Source organism: Oncorhynchus kisutch, linkage group LG13 (assembly GCF_002021735.2).
Source record: "Oncorhynchus kisutch isolate 150728-3 linkage group LG13, Okis_V2, whole genome shotgun sequence".
Taxonomy (NCBI): Eukaryota; Metazoa; Chordata; class Actinopteri; order Salmoniformes; family Salmonidae; genus Oncorhynchus; species Oncorhynchus kisutch.
The window spans coordinates 6,761,821-6,782,570 of NC_034186.2; the positions used below are offsets into that span (position 1 = coordinate 6,761,821).

General features: G+C 47.0%; 1 protein-coding gene across 1 annotated transcript in view; it reads left to right on the top strand.

The window, feature by feature from the left end:
- Positions 1-1,091: 1,091 nt before the first annotated feature.
- The window catches only part of atf6 (activating transcription factor 6), a 151,555-nt gene continuing 131,896 nt past the window's right edge, over positions 1,092-20,750 (top strand). The window contains exons 1-4 of the mRNA XM_031785467.1: positions 1,092-1,323; positions 16,661-16,737; positions 19,320-19,395; positions 19,552-19,649. Of these exons, the coding sequence (XP_031641327.1) occupies positions 1,227-1,323; positions 16,661-16,737; positions 19,320-19,395; positions 19,552-19,649 (348 nt within the window). The 5' untranslated portion in view covers positions 1,092-1,226. The remainder of the gene's footprint in view (positions 1,324-16,660; positions 16,738-19,319; positions 19,396-19,551; positions 19,650-20,750) is intronic.

Sequence of the window (20,750 nt, forward strand, 5' to 3'; positions counted from 1 at the left end):
ATCACCACAATGGGACCTCCTAGACCTGGACCTATCGTCAGTTTAAAACACCAACGCCACTACCCATCATACCATGCGCCTCCAAACAACTACCACTACCATTCAATGTCATTATCAGTTAGTAACACAAGACAATCAAGACTACATCAACCTACCAACAGGGTTGATTATGTTTTAATGGTCTTGTTACTTTGTCACATAATGATCGAGTAAAGAAAGAGGTTAAATATCTTTATCTGGAGCTGTTCTTATAGAACAGAGAGGATCCAATGCGTAGGGAGGTAATCAGGAAGACCACCTCAGGTTAAGCCTTCCCTGTCCCAAGTTGCCCAGGACAGATTATTCCAAGCAGGCACTTGCTACTGATCTTTACTATGCCAATGTGAGTGACCTGCGGCTGGGGCATTTAGGAATCACCACTAATGTCTAAGAATATACCTGGAAAGAACAGGCTTCTATTGTTACCACAGAACAGGGCCCCGGCCCAGCTTGAACTGACTGGCATGTCCCCATCTGTCTGTCTGATCGATTGGAAAGGAAACCTAGCTATGGAACGTAGCTGGGCTATTTGAGCTGGCTGATGCTGTCTCACCTTTCAAATGTGTATACAGCATTTCCAGATATAGTCTACAGTAGACCATAGTCTGAGTGGACAAGGCCTCGTTCGCTTGGAGAATATAATTGTAGGACTATTTTGTTAATTGAAACATATTTGAGGCTGCTACTGGGGTGGAACTGGGGAATAATTGTGTTTTTGGGGTGTAGTTGTGTTTTTAATTTAAAGGCATGAATAGAGGCCAAAAGTAGCTAGACGATTAAAACAGAACGTCAGCTTTCTCTGCATAAATTAACCTTACTAAACCAATGATGCCCTTCTAACCCTAAGCCTACTGTTGACAAAATATTTAATCGTTTTAAATTGGGATGACGGATATGGCTAATTCTGTGCACCCACTGGTTGAGGAAAATTATACTTTTTAGAACCTGTGCTTTGCTGCAACCTCATGGTGTATCTCGTCATTACAACCACCGAGGGATTTATTATATCCTTCTCGGGAGCCGTAGATTTACGGTAAAGCAAGACGTGTATCTTCTTTTTTTTAGTGGAACAGGAAGAGCATTTATCTGTGAATACGAACCAGCAACATGTACAGCCGATGCTAAGCTTATGACCTATTAGAATAAACTCTTTCTTTAAAATCGGTTACTAATGTATTCAAGGAAGAATGTCGTCCGATTTAATGTTAGACTTCGAGACTCAAGAACAACAAATGATGAACAGTGAAACTGGCACCATGTCCATCGACCAGGATGGCGAGTGGGGTAAGCAAGCGTCACTTGCCAACAGCTAACGCTAGCTTGCTAGTGTACCGTTAAAGAGAGACACTAACTCCTCGGAAATATGTACCACAAATGTCAACATGTTGGTTGTGTTTACGATGGTTATAGTCTATCGAATGAATGTTCTTCATTTGCCATGCTTGTTGCTAACATGGTAGCTAGGTAGTTATTTGGCAAGCTGCCTAGCTAACGTTTAACTGCCTCAAGTCAGTAACCGCTATCGCCCACCCTTAGCTGTTGCCATGTCTGAAAATAACGTTTTACAATCTGAATTCTCTACAATCTAAGTTAAATTATTTGTAACTATCTCTGCCCTGTACGAATATATGTTATTATTATTATCATCATTATATCATTATTTTGTTGTGTGTGGGGGTACTAGCTAGCCTGTTAGGGGGGGGTAGGGTTATGAATTCGCGAGAAGAGATACAGAAAAAGTAGATTGCAAAACGTCTAATCCTTTTAGTCATAGATATGGCTAGCCTTAGCCCAAAATGTACTCTTATTAAGGAGCCAACTGTTACATTTTAAGCAAAGATAGAACATCGAGACAGATATTTAACCGGATGTATAAATGTGAAGCATCCGGTTGGCGTTTCCAATCGCTACCAAGATGGAGCTAGATGGAATTTCTGGCCGATATTTCTGCTTATTTCCTCATCGATTAAACATTTGATCTCAATGCAGTTTTCTGTTTCTAAAACTAGAATCTATTACGAACAGAGTGGACACATGTTTGTAGACTTTACCGTTTGCCAAAGTTTCCCCCAAAATAGCGTTGTTTAGAAGGAGTGTACTCGCATTTCACAGAGTAGGCCCTCCCTAAAGGAAATATGCAAATACATGCTAGAACGCGCCAATCGGCTCCTACTATGTGTCATTTGCTGACATGCTGTGTGGTCTTTCTTGGGTTAGTTGTAAAAACCCTTGCCTTACGTTATTTTCAGAGGTAGACTGTCTCTTGTGGCCAAAACAGCCAAATCGAAACGTGAATCGATTATCAATTGCGGTAGGGTTCTAGAAACACAAAGCCCTTTACTTTAATATCACATCAAAATCATTTCACTAATGCAAAATATACACTTACTGTATGTACACAGTTTTAACCGGCTTTATCACAGTTGCAGCCAACATAATTTTTTAATTGACAACACGTTTCTGTTTTCACGTTTCTTCAGTTGCACACAGGTGTTCAGAGCATGCTAGACAGCTAATTTCCACAGGTGGCTTTGTTTTACGGCAGTCTTCCGTAAATATCGAGCGTAGGGGCTCTTAACACAACTCCCTCATACAGAAGATACCTTGGTCCAATGACTCTCTTATGTGTTATGTAATGGAACTGAGAGTCCTGATCAAATCAAATGTATCGGTCACATACATGGTTAGCAGATGTTTATTGCGAGTGTAGTGGAATGCTTGTGCTTCTAGTTCCCAGACAGTACAGCAATTATCTAACAATTCCACAACAAATACAGAATACACACAAATCTAAGTAAACTATAAGAATGTACATATGTTGATGAGCCAGGCTAGCCTAGGCTCTTTTAGAATCCAAGAGTGAAATGCTTATTCACCTCTCTATCACACCTACAGGGTCATTGTGCAAAATGGTACGCAGCATCATCTGGATTTGTGTGCAACAAAAGGTTCAACATTCACCTTCTGCTACCATTTCTGCCAAGCCGCCTTCGTGTACAGTTTGACGCGTCCGTTCGATAAATCCAACGTATGCACCACACAGAACGCACTGCAACTTCCTCTGTAATGTAACGCAACGCCGCGTTTCATTGGAAATGAATGGACTTCTGGTGTACCAAAACGCAAATGACACCGTTGGTGTGATGGATGCGTAACATGTAGGCTCTAGTGTTGTCACGATACTGGCATTTTGACTTCGATACCTTTAGTATCACAATACTCGATACCATCACGATAATCTACCAAAACAACACCAAAATGATACCAGGGTAAGCAAAATAAGGCGTATTAGCCAAAGTCACAGAATGGCACTTAATCCAGACAGATCTTTTGATTTCAATATCATTCATTACTTTAGTAATTTTAGATTGTTTTAATGTATGCATTAATTAATCAATTATACAGTCAAACATTCAATTTGACTTTGGTAAAAAAATAAAAAAATCTAACTACATAATAGTAATAATTTATTTGAATAGTAAATCTGTAGTCTGTTGATTAACTGGGTAAATCAAGATGTAGCCTAGGCCTATTCACAATACAGGTGAATGCATATTCAATAGGACTGTGTGCATGCATTGAGTTATTGAGCTTGTTCTGGCTGTTTCTGGCTGTTTTTGGGTCTTTTTATTTTATAATGCTGATCAACAACATTTGCATAGAAGAAGTAATCTCATTTATAGAAGTGTGCACCGTCTCTTTAAAGGGGCAATCAGCAGTTGTTACATCCATTTTTGGACGTATAAATGTATTGATATGTATCCATTGATTCCTAAAGAATATAACTTATAAATGCCTCATGAGCCTAGTTCAACTGTCACACCGCATCAGAACCCAAAATTACTAGCTTGTTTTACTCCAATGGTGTAAACATAAAAAAATGTAAACAAACACTATATAGCCTCAAAACATGGTTAAAACTATCATTTTCATATCATGGCTGGTCAGTCCTTGCATCCATAGCTCTCTGTCTATGAATTTGTGTTTACGTTTCTCCAGCCACATCCCCTCAGCTTTTCACTGTAACAGGGGCGGGGACACGGCTTTGTTATTGTTTCTATTGCTGCTTTGAGACCCATGACATTTACACACAGTCTGTTCGAGGCTCGAGCAAAGATGATCTTGCCTGGGGGAGACAAAATGAACGTATAACGTTTTTGGTGACAATCCGCTTTGTAATCCAGCAATATTTTGTGTTATTGTGTGTATCACAAACAAGGTAAAAGGGTAGTGAAGTGATTTTAGCTTCAGCTGTCAGCTAGCAAAGAAAGCTAGCCTACAACGCTGGAAGCTACCAGTGTCTTCTTGCATTGTAAAGTGTTCTAGCCTTTAATGAACCATTGTTTTGCGAACAGTAATGAACAGTTTCAACATGCCGTGTTGCGTCGAGCAAGTGAGTTAACTTCTGTGCAGCATAATGTGATGCAGTCCAGACTCCCAGTGGGTAAACATGATGCAGTCCAGACTCCCAGTAACATGATACAGCCCAGACTCCCAGTGGGTTAACATGATGCAGTCCAGACTCCCAGTAACATGATACAGTCCAGACTCCCAGTAACATGATACAGTCCAGACTCCCAGTAACATGATACAGTCCAGACTCCCAGTAACATGATACAGTCCAGACTCCCAGTGGGTTAACATGATGCAGTCCAGACTCCCAGTGGGTTAACATGATGCAGTCCAGACTCCCAGTGGGTTAACATGATGCAGCCCAGACTCCCAGTAACATGATACAGTCCAGACTCCCAGTGGGTTAACATGATGCAGCCCAGACTCCCAGTAACATGATACAGTCCAGACTCCCAGTAACATGATGCAGCCCAGACTCCCAGTGGGTTAACATGATGCAGCCCAGACTCCCAGTAACATGATACAGCCCAGACTCCCAGTAACATGATGCAGTCCAGACTCCCAGTAACATGATGCAGTCCAGACTCCCAGTAACATGATGCAGTCCAGACTCCCAGTAACATGATGCAGTCCAGACTCCCAGTAACATGATGCAGTCCAGACTCCCAGTAACATGATGCAGCACAGACTCCCAGTAACATGATGCAGTCCAGACTCCCAGTAACATGATGCAGTCCAGACTCCCAGTAACATGATGCAGTCCAGACTCCCAGTAACATGATGCAGCACAGACTCCCAGTAACATGATGCAGTCCAGACTCCCAGTAACATGATGCAGTCCAGACTCCCAGTAAAATGATGCAGTCCAGACTCCCAGTGGGTTAACATGATGCAGTCCAGACTCCCAGTAACATGATACAGCCCAGACTCCCAGTGGGTTAACATGATGCAGTCCAGACTCCCAGTAACATGATGCAGTCCAGACTCCCAGTAACATGATGCAGCCCAGACTCCCAGTAACATGATACAGCCCAGACTCCCAGTGGGTTAACATGATACAGCCCAGACTCCCAGTAACATGATGCAGTCCAGACTCCCAGTAACATGATACAGTCCAGACTCCCAGTGGTTTAACATGATGCAGTCCAGACTCCCAGTGGGTTAACATGATTCCGCCCAGACTCCCAGTGGGTTAACATGATGCAGCCCAGACTCCCAGTAACATGATGCAGCCCAGACTCCCTGTAACATGATGCAGCCCAGACTCCCAGTAACATGATGCAGCCCAGACTCCCAGTAACATGATGCAGCCCAGACTCCCAGTAACATGATGCAGCCCAGACTCCCAGTAACATGATGCAGTCCAGACTCCCAGTAACATGATGCAGTCCAGACTCCCAGTAACATGATGCAGCCCAGACTCCCAGTAACATGATGCAGCCCAGACTCCCAGTAACATGATGCAGTCCAGACTCCCAGTAACATGATACAGTCCAGACTCCCAGTGGGTTAACATGATGCAACCCAGACTCCCAGTAACATGATGCAGCCCAGACTCCCAGTAACATGATGCAGTCCAGACTCCCAGTAACATGATACAGTCCAGACTCCCAGTGGGTTAACATGATGCAGCCCAGACTCCCAGTAACATGATACAGTCCAGACTCCCAGTGGGTTAACATGATACAGTCCAGACTCCCAGTGGGTTAACATGATGCAGCCCAGACTCCCAGTAACATGATACAGTCCAGACTCCCAGTAACATGATGCAGCCCAGACTCCCAGTGGGTTAACATGATGCAGTCCAGACTCCCAGTAACATGATGCAGCCCAGACTCCCAGTGGGTTAACATGATACAGCCCAGACTCCCGTTAACATGATACAGCCCAGACTCCCAGTAACATGATGCAGTCCAGACTCCCAGTAACATGATGCAGTCCAGACTCCCAGTAACATGATGCAGTCCAGACTCCCAGTAACATGATGCAGTCCAGACTCCCAGTAACATGATGCAGTCCAGACTCCCAGTGGGTTAACATGATGCAGCCCAGACTCCCAGTGGGTTAACATGATGCAGCCCAGACTCCCAGTAACATGATGCAGTCCAGACTCCCAGTGGGTTAACATGATACAGTCCAGACTCCCAGTGGGTTAACATGATGCAGTCCAGACTCCCAGTAACATGATGCAGCCCAGACTCCCAGTAACATGATACAGTCCAGACTCCCAGTGGGTTAACATGATGCAGCCCAGACTCCCAGTAACATGATACAGCCCAGACTCCCAGTAACATGATGCAGTCCAGACTCCCAGTAACATGATGCAGTCCAGACTCCCAGTAACATGATGCAGTCCAGACTCCCAGTAACATGATGCAGTCCAGACTCCCAGTAACATGATGCAGTCCAGACTCCCAGTAACATGATGCAGCCCAGACTCCCAGTAACATGATGCAGCCCAGACTCCCAGTAACATGATGCAGTCCAGACTCCCAGTAACATGATGCAGTCCAGACTCCCAGTAACATGATGCAGTCCAGACTCCCAGTAACATGATGCAGTCCAGACTCCCAGTAACATGATGCAGTCCAGACTCCCAGTAACATGATGCAGTCCAGACTCCCAGCGGGTTAACATGATGCAGCCCAGACTCCCAGTAACATGATGCAGTCCAGACTCCCAGTGGGTTAACATGATACAGTCCAGACTCCCAGTGGGTTAACATGATGCAGCCCAGACTCCCAGTGGGTTAACATGATGCAGCCCAGACTCCCAGTAACATGATGCAGTCCAGACTCCCAGTGGGTTAACATGATACAGTCCAGCCTCCCAGTGGGTTAACATGATGCAGCCCAGACTCCCAGTAACATGATGCAGTCCAGACTCCCAGTAACATGATGCAGTCCAGACTCCCAGTGGGTTAACATGATGCAGCCCAGACTCCCAGTAACATGATACAGTCCAGACTCCCAGTAACATGATACAGTCCAGACTCCCAGTGGGTTAACATGATACAGTCCAGACTCCCAGTGGGTTAACATGATACAGTCCAGACTCCCAGTGGGTTAACATGATGCAGTCCAGACTCCCAGTGGGTTAACATGATACAGTCCAGACTCCCGTTAACATGATACAGCCCAGACTCCCAGTAACATGATGCAGTCCAGACTCCCAGTAACATGATGCAGTCCAGACTCCCAGTAACATGATGCAGTCCAGACTCCCAGTGGGTTAACATGATGCAGCCCAGACTCCCAGTGGGTTAACATGATGCAGCCCAGACTCCCAGTGGGTTAACATGATGCAGCCCAGACTCCCAGTGGGTTAACATGATGCAGCCCAGACTCCCAGTAACATGATGCAGCCCAGACTCCCAGTGGGTTAACATGATGCAGTCCAGACTCCCAGTAACATGATGCAGTCCAGACTCCCAGTAACATGATGCAGTCCAGACTCCCAGTAACATGATGCAGCCCAGACTCCCAGTGGGTTAACATGATGCAGCCCAGACTCCCAGTGGGTTAACATGATGCAGCCCAGACTCCCAGTAACATGATGCAGTCCAGACTCCCAGTAACATGATGCAGTCCAGACTCCCAGTGGGTTAACATGATGCAGCCCAGACTCCCAATAACATGATGCAGCCCAGACTCCCAGTGGGTTAACATGATGCAGTCCAGACTCCCAGTAACATGATACAGTCCAGACTCCCAGTAACATGATGCAGCCCAGACTCCCAGTGGGTTAACATGATGCAGCCCAGACTCCCAGTAACATGATACAGTCCAGACTCCCAGTGGGTTAACATGATACAGTCCAGACTCCCAGTGGGTTAACATGATGCAGCCCAGACTCCCGTTAACATGATACAGCCCAGACTCCCAGTAACATGATGCAGTCCAGACTCCCAGTAACATGATGCAGTCCAGACTCCCAGTAACATGATGCAGTCCAGACTCCCAGTAACATGATACAGTCCAGACTCCCAGTAACATGATGCAGTCCAGACTCCCAGTAACATGATGCAGTCCAGACTCCCAGTAACATGATGCAGCCCAGACTCCCAGTGGGTTAACATGATGCAGCCCAGACTCCCAGTGGGTTAACATGATGCAGTCCAGACTCCCAGTAACATGATGCAGTCCAGACTCCCAGTAACATGATGCAGCCCAGACTCCCAGTGGGTTAACATGATGCAGCCCAGACTCCCAGTAACATGATGCAGCCCAGACTCCCAGTGGGTTAACATGATGCAGCCCAGACTCCCAGTAACATGATGCAGCCCAGACTCCCAGTGGGTTAACATGATGCAGTCCAGACTCCCAGTAACATGATGCAGTCCAGACTCCCAGTAACATGATGCAGTCCAGACTCCCAGTAACATGATGCAGTCCAGACTCCCAGTAACATGATGCAGTCCAGACTCCCAGTAACATGATGCAGTCCAGACTCCCAGTAACATGATGCAGCCCAGACTCCCAGTGGGTTAACATGATGCAGCCCAGACTCCCAGTGGGTTAACATGATGCAGCCCAGACTCCCAGTAACATGATGCAGTCCAGACTCCCAGTAACATGATGCAGTCCAGACTCCCAGTGGGTTAACATGATGCAGCCCAGACTCCCAATAACATGATGCAGCCCAGACTCCCAGTGGGTTAACATGATGCAGTCCAGACTCCCAGTAACATGATACAGTCCAGACTCCCAGTAACATGATGCAGCCCAGACTCCCAGTGGGTTAACATGATGCAGCCCAGACTCCCAGTAACATGATACAGTCCAGACTCCCAGTGGGTTAACATGATACAGTCCAGACTCCCAGTGGGTTAACATGATGCAGCCCAGACTCCCGTTAACATGATACAGCCCAGACTCCCAGTAACATGATGCAGTCCAGACTCCCAGTAACATGATGCAGTCCAGACTCCCAGTAACATGATGCAGTCCAGACTCCCAGTAACATGATACAGTCCAGACTCCCAGTAACATGATGCAGTCCAGACTCCCAGTAACATGATGCAGTCCAGACTCCCAGTAACATGATGCAGCCCAGACTCCCAGTGGGTTAACATGATGCAGCCCAGACTCCCAGTGGGTTAACATGATGCAGTCCAGACTCCCAGTAACATGATGCAGTCCAGACTCCCAGTAACATGATGCAGCCCAGACTCCCAGTGGGTTAACATGATGCAGCCCAGACTCCCAGTAACATGATGCAGCCCAGACTCCCAGTGGGTTAACATGATGCAGCCCAGACTCCCAGTAACATGATGCAGCCCAGACTCCCAGTGGGTTAACATGATGCAGTCCAGACTCCCAGTAACATGATGCAGTCCAGACTCCCAGTAACATGATGCAGTCCAGACTCCCAGTAACATGATGCAGTCCAGACTCCCAGTAACATGATGCAGTCCAGACTCCCAGTAACATGATGCAGTCCAGACTCCCAGTGGGTTAACATGATGCAGCCCAGACTCCCAGTGGGTTAACATGATGCAGCCCAGACTCCCATTAACGTGATGCAGTCCAGACTCCCAGTGGGTTAACATGATACAGTCCAGACTCCCAGTGGGTTAACATGATGCAGCCCAGACTCCCAGTAACATGATGCAGTCCAGACTCCCAGTAACATGATGCAGTCCAGACTCCCAGTGGGTTAACATGATGCAGCCCAGACTCCCAGTGGGTTAACATGATGCAGCCCAGACTCCCAGTAACATGATGCAGCCCAGACTCCCAGTGGGTTAACATGATGCATTCCAGACTCCCAGTAACATGATACAGTCCAGACTCCCAGTAACATGATGCAGTCCAGACTCCCAGTAACATGATCCAGTCCAGACTCCCAGTAACATGATACAGTCCAGACTCCCAGTGGGTTAACATGATGCAGTCCAGACTCCCAGTAACATGATGCAGTCCAGACTCCCAGTAACATGATGCAGTCCAGACTCCCAGTAACATGATGCAGTCCAGACTCCCAGTAACATGATGCAGTCCAGACTCCCAGTAACATGATGCAGCCCAGACTCCCAGTAACATGATGCAGTCCAGACTCCCAGTAACATGATGCAGTCCAGACTCCCAGTAACATGATACAGTCCAGACTCCCAGTAACATGATGCAGTCCAGACTCCCAGTAACATGATGCAGTCCAGACTCCCAGTAACATGATGCAGCCCAGACTCCCAGTGGGTTAACATGATGCAGCCCAGACTCCCAGTGGGTTAACATGATGCAGTCCAGACTCCCAGTAACATGATGCAGTCCAGACTCCCAGTAACATGATGCAGTCCAGACTCCCAGTGGGTTAACATGATGCAGCCCAGACTCCCAGTGGGTTAACATGATGCAGCCCAGACTCCCAGTAACATGATGCAGTCCAGACTCCCAGTGGGTTAACATGATACAGTCCAGACTCCCAGTGGGTTAACATGATGCAGTCCAGACTCCCAGTAACATGATGCAGTCCAGACTCCCAGTAACATGATGCAGCCCAGACTCCCAGTAACATGATGCAGCCCAGACTCCCAGTAACATGATACAGTCCAGACTCCCAGTGGGTTAACATGATGCAGCCCAGACTCCCAGTAACATGAAACAGCCCAGACTCCCAGTAACATGATGCAGTCCAGACTCCCAGTAACATGATGCAGTCCAGACTCCCAGTAACATGATGCAGTCCAGACTCCCAGTAACATGATGCAGTCCAGACTCCCAGTAACATGATGCAGTCCAGACTCCCAGTAACATGATGCAGCCCAGACTCCCAGTAACATGATGCAGCCCAGACTCCCAGTAACATGATGCAGTCCAGACTCCCAGTAACATGATGCAGTCCAGACTCCCAGTAACATGATGCAGTCCAGACTCCCAGTAACATGATGCAGTCCAGACTCCCAGTAACATGATGCAGTCCAGACTCCCAGTGGGTTAACATGATGCAGCCCAGACTCCCAGCGGGTTAACATGATGCAGCCCAGACTCCCAGTAACATGATGCAGTCCAGACTCCCAGTGGGTTAACATGATACAGTCCAGACTCCCAGTGGGTTAACATGATGCAGCCCAGACTCCCAGTGGGTTAACATGATGCAGCCCAGACTCCCAGTAACATGATGCAGTCCAGACTCCCAGTGGGTTAACATGATACAGTCCAGACTCCCAGTGGGTTAACATGATGCAGCCCAGACTCCCAGTAACATGATGCAGTCCAGACTCCCAGTAACATGATGCAGTCCAGACTCCCAGTGGGTTAACATGATGCAGCCCAGACTCCCAGTAACATGATACAGTCCAGACTCCCAGTAACATGATGCAGCCCAGACTCCCAGTGGGTTAACATGATACAGTCCAGACTCCCAGTGGGTTAACATGATACAGTCCAGACTCCCAGTGGGTTAACATGATACAGTCCAGACTCCCAGTGGGTTAACATGATGCAGTCCAGACTCCCAGTGGGTTAACATGATACAGTCCAGACTCCCGTTAACATGATACAGCCCAGACTCCCAGTAACATGATGCAGTCCAGACTCCCAGTAACATGATGCAGTCCAGACTCCCAGTAACATGATGCAGTCCAGACTCCCAGTGGGTTAACATGATGCAGCCCAGACTCCCAGTGGGTTAACATGATGCAGCCCAGACTCCCAGTGGGTTAACATGATGCAGCCCAGACTCCCAGTGGGTTAACATGATGCAGCCCAGACTCCCAGTGGGTTAACATGATGCAGCCCAGACTCCCAGTAACATGATGCAGCCCAGACTCCCAGTGGGTTAACATGATGCAGTCCAGACTCCCAGTAACATGATGCAGTCCAGACTCCCAGTAACATGATGCAGTCCAGACTCCCAGTAACATGATGCAGCCCAGACTCCCAGTGGGTTAACATGATGCAGCCCAGACTCCCAGTGGGTTAACATGATGCAGCCCAGACTCCCAGTAACATGATGCAGTCCAGACTCCCAGTAACATGATGCAGTCCAGACTCCCAGTGGGTTAACATGATGCAGCCCAGACTCCCAATAACATGATGCAGCCCAGACTCCCAGTGGGTTAACATGATGCAGTCCAGACTCCCAGTAACATGATACAGTCCAGACTCCCAGTAACATGATGCAGCCCAGACTCCCAGTGGGTTAACATGATGCAGCCCAGACTCCCAGTAACATGATACAGTCCAGACTCCCAGTGGGTTAACATGATACAGTCCAGACTCCCAGTGGGTTAACATGATACAGTCCAGACTCCCAGTGGGTTAACATGATGCAGCCCAGACTCCCGTTAACATGATACAGCCCAGACTCCCAGTAACATGATGCAGTCCAGACTCCCAGTAACATGATGCAGTCCAGACTCCCAGTAACATGATGCAGTCCAGACTCCCAGTAACATGATACAGTCCAGACTCCCAGTAACATGATGCAGTCCAGACTCCCAGTAACATGATGCAGCCCAGACTCCCAGTGGGTTAACATGATGCAGCCCAGACTCCCAGTGGGTTAACATGATGCAGTCCAGACTCCCAGTAACATGATGCAGTCCAGACTCCCAGTAACATGATGCAGTCCAGACTCCCAGTAACATGATGCAGCCCAGACTCCCAGTGGGTTAACATGATGCAGCCCAGACTCCCAGTAACATGATGCAGCCCAGACTCCCAGTGGGTTAACATGATGCAGCCCAGACTCCCAGTAACATGATGCAGCCCAGACTCCCAGTGGGTTAACATGATGCAGCCCAGACTCCCAGTAACATGATACAGTCCAGACTCCCAGTGGGTTAACATGATACAGTCCAGACTCCCAGTGGGTTAACATGATGCAGCCCAGACTCCCGTTAACATGATACAGCCCAGACTCCCAGTAACATGATGCAGTCCAGACTCCCAGTAACATGATGCAGTCCAGACTCCCAGTAACATGATGCAGTCCAGACTCCCAGTAACATGATGCAGTCCAGACTCCCAGTAACATGATGCAGTCCAGACTCCCAGTAACATGATGCAGTCCAGACTCCCAGTAACATGATGCAGTCCAGACTCCCAGTGGGTTAACATGATGCAGCCCAGACTCCCAGTGGGTTAACATGATGCAGTCCAGACTCCCAGTAACATGATGCAGTCCAGACTCCCAGTAACATGATGCAGCCCAGACTCCCAGTGGGTTAACATGATGCAGCCCAGACTCCCAGTAACATGATGCAGCCCAGACTCCCAGTGGGTTAACATGATGCAGCCCAGACTCCCAGTAACATGATGCAGCCCAGACTCCCAGTGGGTTAACATGATGCAGTCCAGACTCCCAGTAACATGATGCAGTCCAGACTCCCAGTAACATGATGCAGTCCAGACTCCCAGTAACATGATGCAGTCCAGACTCCCAGTAACATGATGCAGTCCAGACTCCCAGTAACATGATGCAGTCCAGACTCCCAGTGGGTTAACATGATGCAGCCCAGACTCCCAGTGGGTTAACATGATGCAGCCCAGACTCCCATTAACGTGATGCAGTCCAGACTCCCAGTGGGTTAACATGATACAGTCCAGACTCCCAGTGGGTTAACATGATGCAGCCCAGACTCCCAGTAACATGATGCAGTCCAGACTCCCAGTAACATGATGCAGTCCAGACTCCCAGTGGGTTAACATGATGCAGCCCAGACTCCCAGTGGGTTAACATGATGCAGCCCAGACTCCCAGTAACATGATGCAGCCCAGACTCCCAGTGGGTTAACATGATGCATTCCAGACTCCCAGTAACATGATACAGTCCAGACTCCCAGTAACATGATGCAGTCCAGACTCCCAGTAACATGATCCAGTCCAGACTCCCAGTAACATGATACAGTCCAGACTCCCAGTGGGTTAACATGATGCAGTCCAGACTCCCAGTAACATGATGCAGTCCAGACTCCCAGTAACATGATGCAGTCCAGACTCCCAGTAACATGATGCAGTCCAGACTCCCAGTAACATGATGCAGTCCAGACTCCCAGTAACATGATGCAGCCCAGACTCCCAGTAACATGATGCAGTCCAGACTCCCAGTAACATGATGCAGTCCAGACTCCCAGTAACATGATACAGTCCAGACTCCCAGTAACATGATGCAGTCCAGACTCCCAGTAACATGATGCAGTCCAGACTCCCAGTAACATGATGCAGCCCAGACTCCCAGTGGGTTAACATGATGCAGCCCAGACTCCCAGTGGGTTAACATGATGCAGTCCAGACTCCCAGTAACATGATGCAGTCCAGACTCCCAGTAACATGATGCAGCCCAGACTCCCAGTGGGTTAACATGATGCAGCCCAGACTCCCAGTAACATGATGCAGCCCAGACTCCCAGTGGGTTAACATGATGCAGCCCAGACTCCCAGTAACATGATGCAGCCCAGACTCCCAGTGGGTTAACATGATGCAGTCCAGACTCCCAGTAACATGATGCAGTCCAGACTCCCAGTAACATGATGCAGTCCAGACTCCCAGTAACATGATGCAGTCCAGACTCCCAGTAACATGATGCAGTCCAGACTCCCAGTGGGTTAACATGATGCAGCCCAGACTCCCAGTGGGTTAACATGATGCAGCCCAGACTCCCATTAACGTGATGCAGTCCAGACTCCCAGTGGGTTAACATGATACAGTCCAGACTCCCAGTGGGTTAACATGATGCAGCCCAGACTCCCAGTAACATGATGCAGTCCAGACTCCCAGTAACATGATGCAGTCCAGACTCCCAGTGGGTTAACATGATGCAGCCCAGACTCCCAGTGGGTTAACATGATGCAGCCCAGACTCCCAGTAACATGATGCAGCCCAGACTCCCAGTGGGTTAACATGATGCATTCCAGACTCCCAGTAACATGATACAGTCCAGACTCCCAGTAACATGATGCAGTCCAGACTCCCAGTAACATGATCCAGTCCAGACTCCCAGTAACATGATACAGTCCAGACTCCCAGTGGGTTAACATGATGCAGCCCAGACTCCCAGTAACATGATGCAGCCCAGACTCCCAGTGGGTTAACATGATGCATTCCAGACTCCCAGTAACATGATACAGTCCAGACTCCCAGTAACATGATGCAGTCCAGACTCCCAGTAACATGATGCAGTCCAGACTCCCAGTAACATGATGCAGTCCAGACTCCCAGTAACATGATGCAGTCCAGACTCCCAGTAACATGATGCAGTCCAGACTCCCAGTAACATGATGCAGCCCAGACTCCCAGTAACATGATGCAGCCCAGACTCCCAGTGGGTTCAGTGGTTCCTCAGGACAGACTAGAGTCAGTATGAGAGGGGAGCTAACATGATACAGTCCAGACTCCCAGTGGTTCCTCAGGACAGACTAGAGTCAGTATGAGAGGGGAGCTAACATGATACAGTCCAGACTCCCAGTGGTTCCTCAGGACAGACTAGAGTCAGTATGAGAGGGGAGCTAACATGATACAGTCCAGAAGCATTGTCTTCAACGAGGTCCGAAGGGCCACACTGAAAATTTGTTATATTTCCTCATGGTCAAAATGAACAAAAAAATAGTCCTCTATCCATCGTTTTCTATTCTTTGATGGTCTGTGACAGTCTAGCTTTAATTTGTTGTGATTTTTAGTGAACTGGACATTTCAAGAAAACGTACTATGAATGTAGGTCTACACAGTTTTGATTTGGTTTTAGTCATTTTAAAGCACATTCCAATTTGTGTAAAATGTTTTTATTTAACCTTTATTTAACTAGGTACGTCAGTTAAGAACAAATTATTATTTACAATGAAGGCCTAACCCAGACGACGCTGGGACAATTGTGCGCCACCCTTTGGGATTCACAATCACGGCCGGTTGTGATACAGCCTGGAATCGAACCAGGGTCTGAGATGCAGTGCCTTAGACTGCTGCGCCACTCGGGAGCCCTTACAAACAGGAAAACGTAAATGGAATGTTTACTAATTTGATCAAACAAGTGGGCCGTCAGTTATGCATTAACAATGTGTAAATAATAAGTGAATAGCCATATCTATGACTAAGAGAAGCCGTTTACAATATGAATTCTCCTTCTTTAGCCCCATATGGCTAAACTGTGATTAACTATCTGACCTGACGTTGTGGATAACTATCTGAAACATGTCAAGACATCTGTTAAACTAGCCTTTGATGAAAACGGTAGTTAGTCTTTGGCGAAGGCAACAAAGTATTGTTTTCATGTAAGGCTACTGTTAAATCAGACGTGTGTGTGTGTGTGTGTGTCTCTTCCTCTCAAGCAGACATCAGCCTGTTTGACGAGCTGGACAACCTTGGAGATGCAGACGAACTTTTTCAGGCCTTGGAGTGTGTGGGATATGTGAGTACAGGGCTACAGACACACTCTAGGCAACACAGACACACTCTTAGGCAACACAGACACACTCTAGGCAACACAGACACACTCTTAGGCAACACAGACACACTCTTAGGCAACACAGACACACTCTAGGCAACACAGACACACTCTAGGCAACACAGACACACTCTAGGCAACACAGACACACTCTAGGCAACACAGACACACTCTAGGCAACACAGACACACTCTAGGCAACACAGACACACTCTAGGCAACACAGACACACTCTAGGCAACACAGACACACTCTAGGCAACACAGACACACTCTAGGCAACACAGACACCCTCTAGGCAACACAGACACACTCTAGGCAACACAGACACACTCTAGGCAACACAGACACACTCTAGGCAACAGACACACTCTAGGCAACACAGACACACTCTAGGCAACACAGACACACTCTTAGGCAACACAGACACACTCTAAGGCAACACAGACACACTCTAGGCAACACAGACACACTCTAGGCAACACAGACACACTCTAGGCAACACAGACACACTAGGCAACACAGACACACTAGGCAACACAGACACACTCTAGGCAACACAGACACACTCTAGGCAACACAGACACACTCTAGGCAACACAGACACACTCTAGGCAACACAGACACACTCTAGGCAACACAGAGACACACTCTAGGCAACACAGAGACACACTCTAGGCAACACAGACACACTCTAGGCAACACAGACACACTCTAGGCAACACAGACACACTCTAGGCAACACAGACACACTCTTAGGCAACACAGACACACTCTTAGGCAACACAGAGACACTCTAGGCAACACAGACACACTCTAGGCAACACAGACACACTCTAGGCAACACAGACACACTCTAGGCAACACAGACACACTCTAGGCAACACAGACACACTCTAGGCAACACAGACACACTCTAGGCAACACAGACACACTCTAGGCAACACAGACACACTCTAGGCAACACAGACACACTCTAGGCAACACAGACACACTCTAGGCAACACAGACACACTCTAGGCAACACAGACACACTCTAGGCAACACAGACACACTCTAGGCAACACAGACACACTCTAGGCAACACAGACACACTCTAGGCAACACAGACACACTCTAGGCAACACAGACACACTCTAGGCAACACAGACACACTCTAGGCAACACAGACACACTCTAGGCAACACAGACACACTCTAGGCAACACAGACACACTCTAGGCAACACAGACACACTCTAGGCAACACAGACACACTCTTAGGCAACACAGAGACACTCTTAGGCAACACAGAGACACTCTTAGGCAACACACACACTCTAGGCAACACAGACACACTCTAGGCAACACAGACACACTCTAGGCAACACAGACACACTCTAGGCAACACAGACACACTCTAGGCAACACAGACACACTCTAGGCAACACAGACACACTCTAGGCAACACAGACACACTCTAGGCAACACAGACACACTCTAGGCAACACAGACACACTCTAGGCAACACAGACACACTCTAGGCAACACAGTCCCTTAAAGTGGAACTGACAAGTGTTTTAACTACTTTGCAGATATCAAACAGATAATCATAATATCAGTTAAAAAAAATATCAAATTCCCAGTTTCTGCTACAAAACCTATAGGTTCTATTTGATTATAATTTCCATGATGTAGAGTAAGGCATTGTTGGCAGAATAGATGGGATGTAGTTCAATGCATGATTCATATCATTCACCAATAAATGTTTTGGATGTCCCACAAATATTGCTGTCAGGTTGTAAATCACAGCTGGCCTGTTAACATTGTTTGGTTCCTCCAGCCATTTAGGAATGCACTGTTTCAGTTTCAAAGACTCAATATTTTTGGGGTAAAAACAGATGAATGTAACAAAAGCTGGGAATGCCAATACAATCAAAACTAGCAATGGCAATGATCACAGGTCAGTCGTACCATGGCTAATAGGTTATCCATTTATTTACCAAGCTTTAAAAAACTGAGCGTAATGTTAGCTAGCTAGCTGCTGGGAGGGTGTTGTCATTGGACGAGTGGGTGATTGGCTGACTCCCCTCCCGAGAAAGATATATCTCCCAGCCCTTTTAGTGTTTATAGTAAATGATGGCAGGCCCGTGTGGCAAATGGATTATTTGCATACAGGCCTACTGTAGCTCTGATTGGCTATGGCACAAAGGTCGAGACAGATGTTTTTCATTAGGTTTTATTTACTGCAGTGTCTTAATTGTACCAACGCACGGCCACTTCCCCACTATATATTGCTATAGAATTTTCACAAATGCCTTTAGTATACATCATTTCCAAACATTCTGTGAATGACCATATCTAAATGCTCCCTTGTCATAAAATGTAAAAAAAAAAAAAAGCGTCATATTCTTCCCTGAGGTTGTATATGAACAGATTTTTTTTGACAAGATTTCATGTTGCTAAAACACTGTCAGTTCCACTTTAGAAAATCATAACAGACCAGATCCACAGTGAACCATCATAATGAGAAGTACAGCGATTGTGTGTCTGCTCTGTTTAACCCTCTAGGCCGGCGATGCCCCAGACCTCGACTTTGACATCGACCTGCCTCCCTGGAGCACTGACACAGGCAGCACCTACACAGGTGTGTCTAATACCGGTCTAATCAGGTCTATGGTATAAGGTGGTATTGGACAAAAATAGTTTAAACATGTCAGTACCAGTATTTCTCTCGTGTAAATTTGAGTGTGGACTCTCTCCTTCCTGCCCATACCATGAGCTCTGTGTTCCTTGTCTGCAGATGGGGGTCTGAGTGTGGACTCTCTCTCTCCTGCCCATACCATGAGCTCTGTCACCTCGCCTGCATCCCGAGAGGCCCTGTCACCTTACTCCATACAAGTAAGTCCCCTGTCTCTCTCCAGTGTGTTTCACTGTAGGTCATTTTTCATTTATGTGTTTGATCTGCCTATTTTCTATGGCTGGGAGTATTTCCAGTGTGTGTCTAGGCCCATCTGTGTTAGTTTGTGTGTTTTCGCCCCACATGGTACCATTACACACGTTGCTACCTCTGCCATCTGCTTTCGCAATCCACACACACACACACACACACACTTGAGCACCTCATTAAGGAAGGTCTGAAGCACCTTGTCAGACTAATTATCCACCATCTGCCAGAGGTGTGGCCCCGCCCCCTCGTTAAAATGAGGTGATGACAACTCTGGCCATATTAACATAATGTAGCAGGCAGTTGTTTTCACAGCATGTCAGAAAGAGGACTAGGGTTAGATCTTGTGACCCTACACTGCACATGTTTATATCTCCTGCCATTATGATCAAGGACATTTGTGCACTACACCTCAAAGATATTTTGGATGTCGCCAAAGGCATCAAGTCTTCAAGAACTTTGTAGTTCCTTTTAGCAAGATTTTTATTTATTGATTTCACCTTTATTTAACCAGGTAGGCTAGTTGAGAACACCTTTATTTAACCAGGTAGGCTAGTTGAGAACACCTTTATTTAACCAGGTAGGCTAGTTGAGAACACCTTTATTTAACCAGGTAGGCTAGTTGAGAACACCTTTATTTAACCAGGTAGGCTAGTTGAGAACACCTTTATTTAACCAGGTAGGCTAGTTGAGAACACCTTTATTTAACCAGGTAGGCTAGTTGAGAACACCTTTATTTAACCAGGTAGGCTAGTTGAGAACACCTTTATTTAACCAGGTAGGCTAGTTGAGAACAAGTTCTCATTTACAACTGCGACCTGGCCAAGATAAAGCATAGCAGTGTGAACAGACAACAACACAGAGTTACACATGGAGTAAACAATTAACAAGTCAATAACACAGTAGAAAAAAGAGAGTCTGTATACATTGTGTGCAGTGGTGAATACCTTCCTTGGCCATACATCTATACAATCGCCATTATAACACAAAAATATTTAGTATTTTAGCCGTGGTGGTGCGCTGTGGTATATAACAGCTGCGTGTAAATGCATATA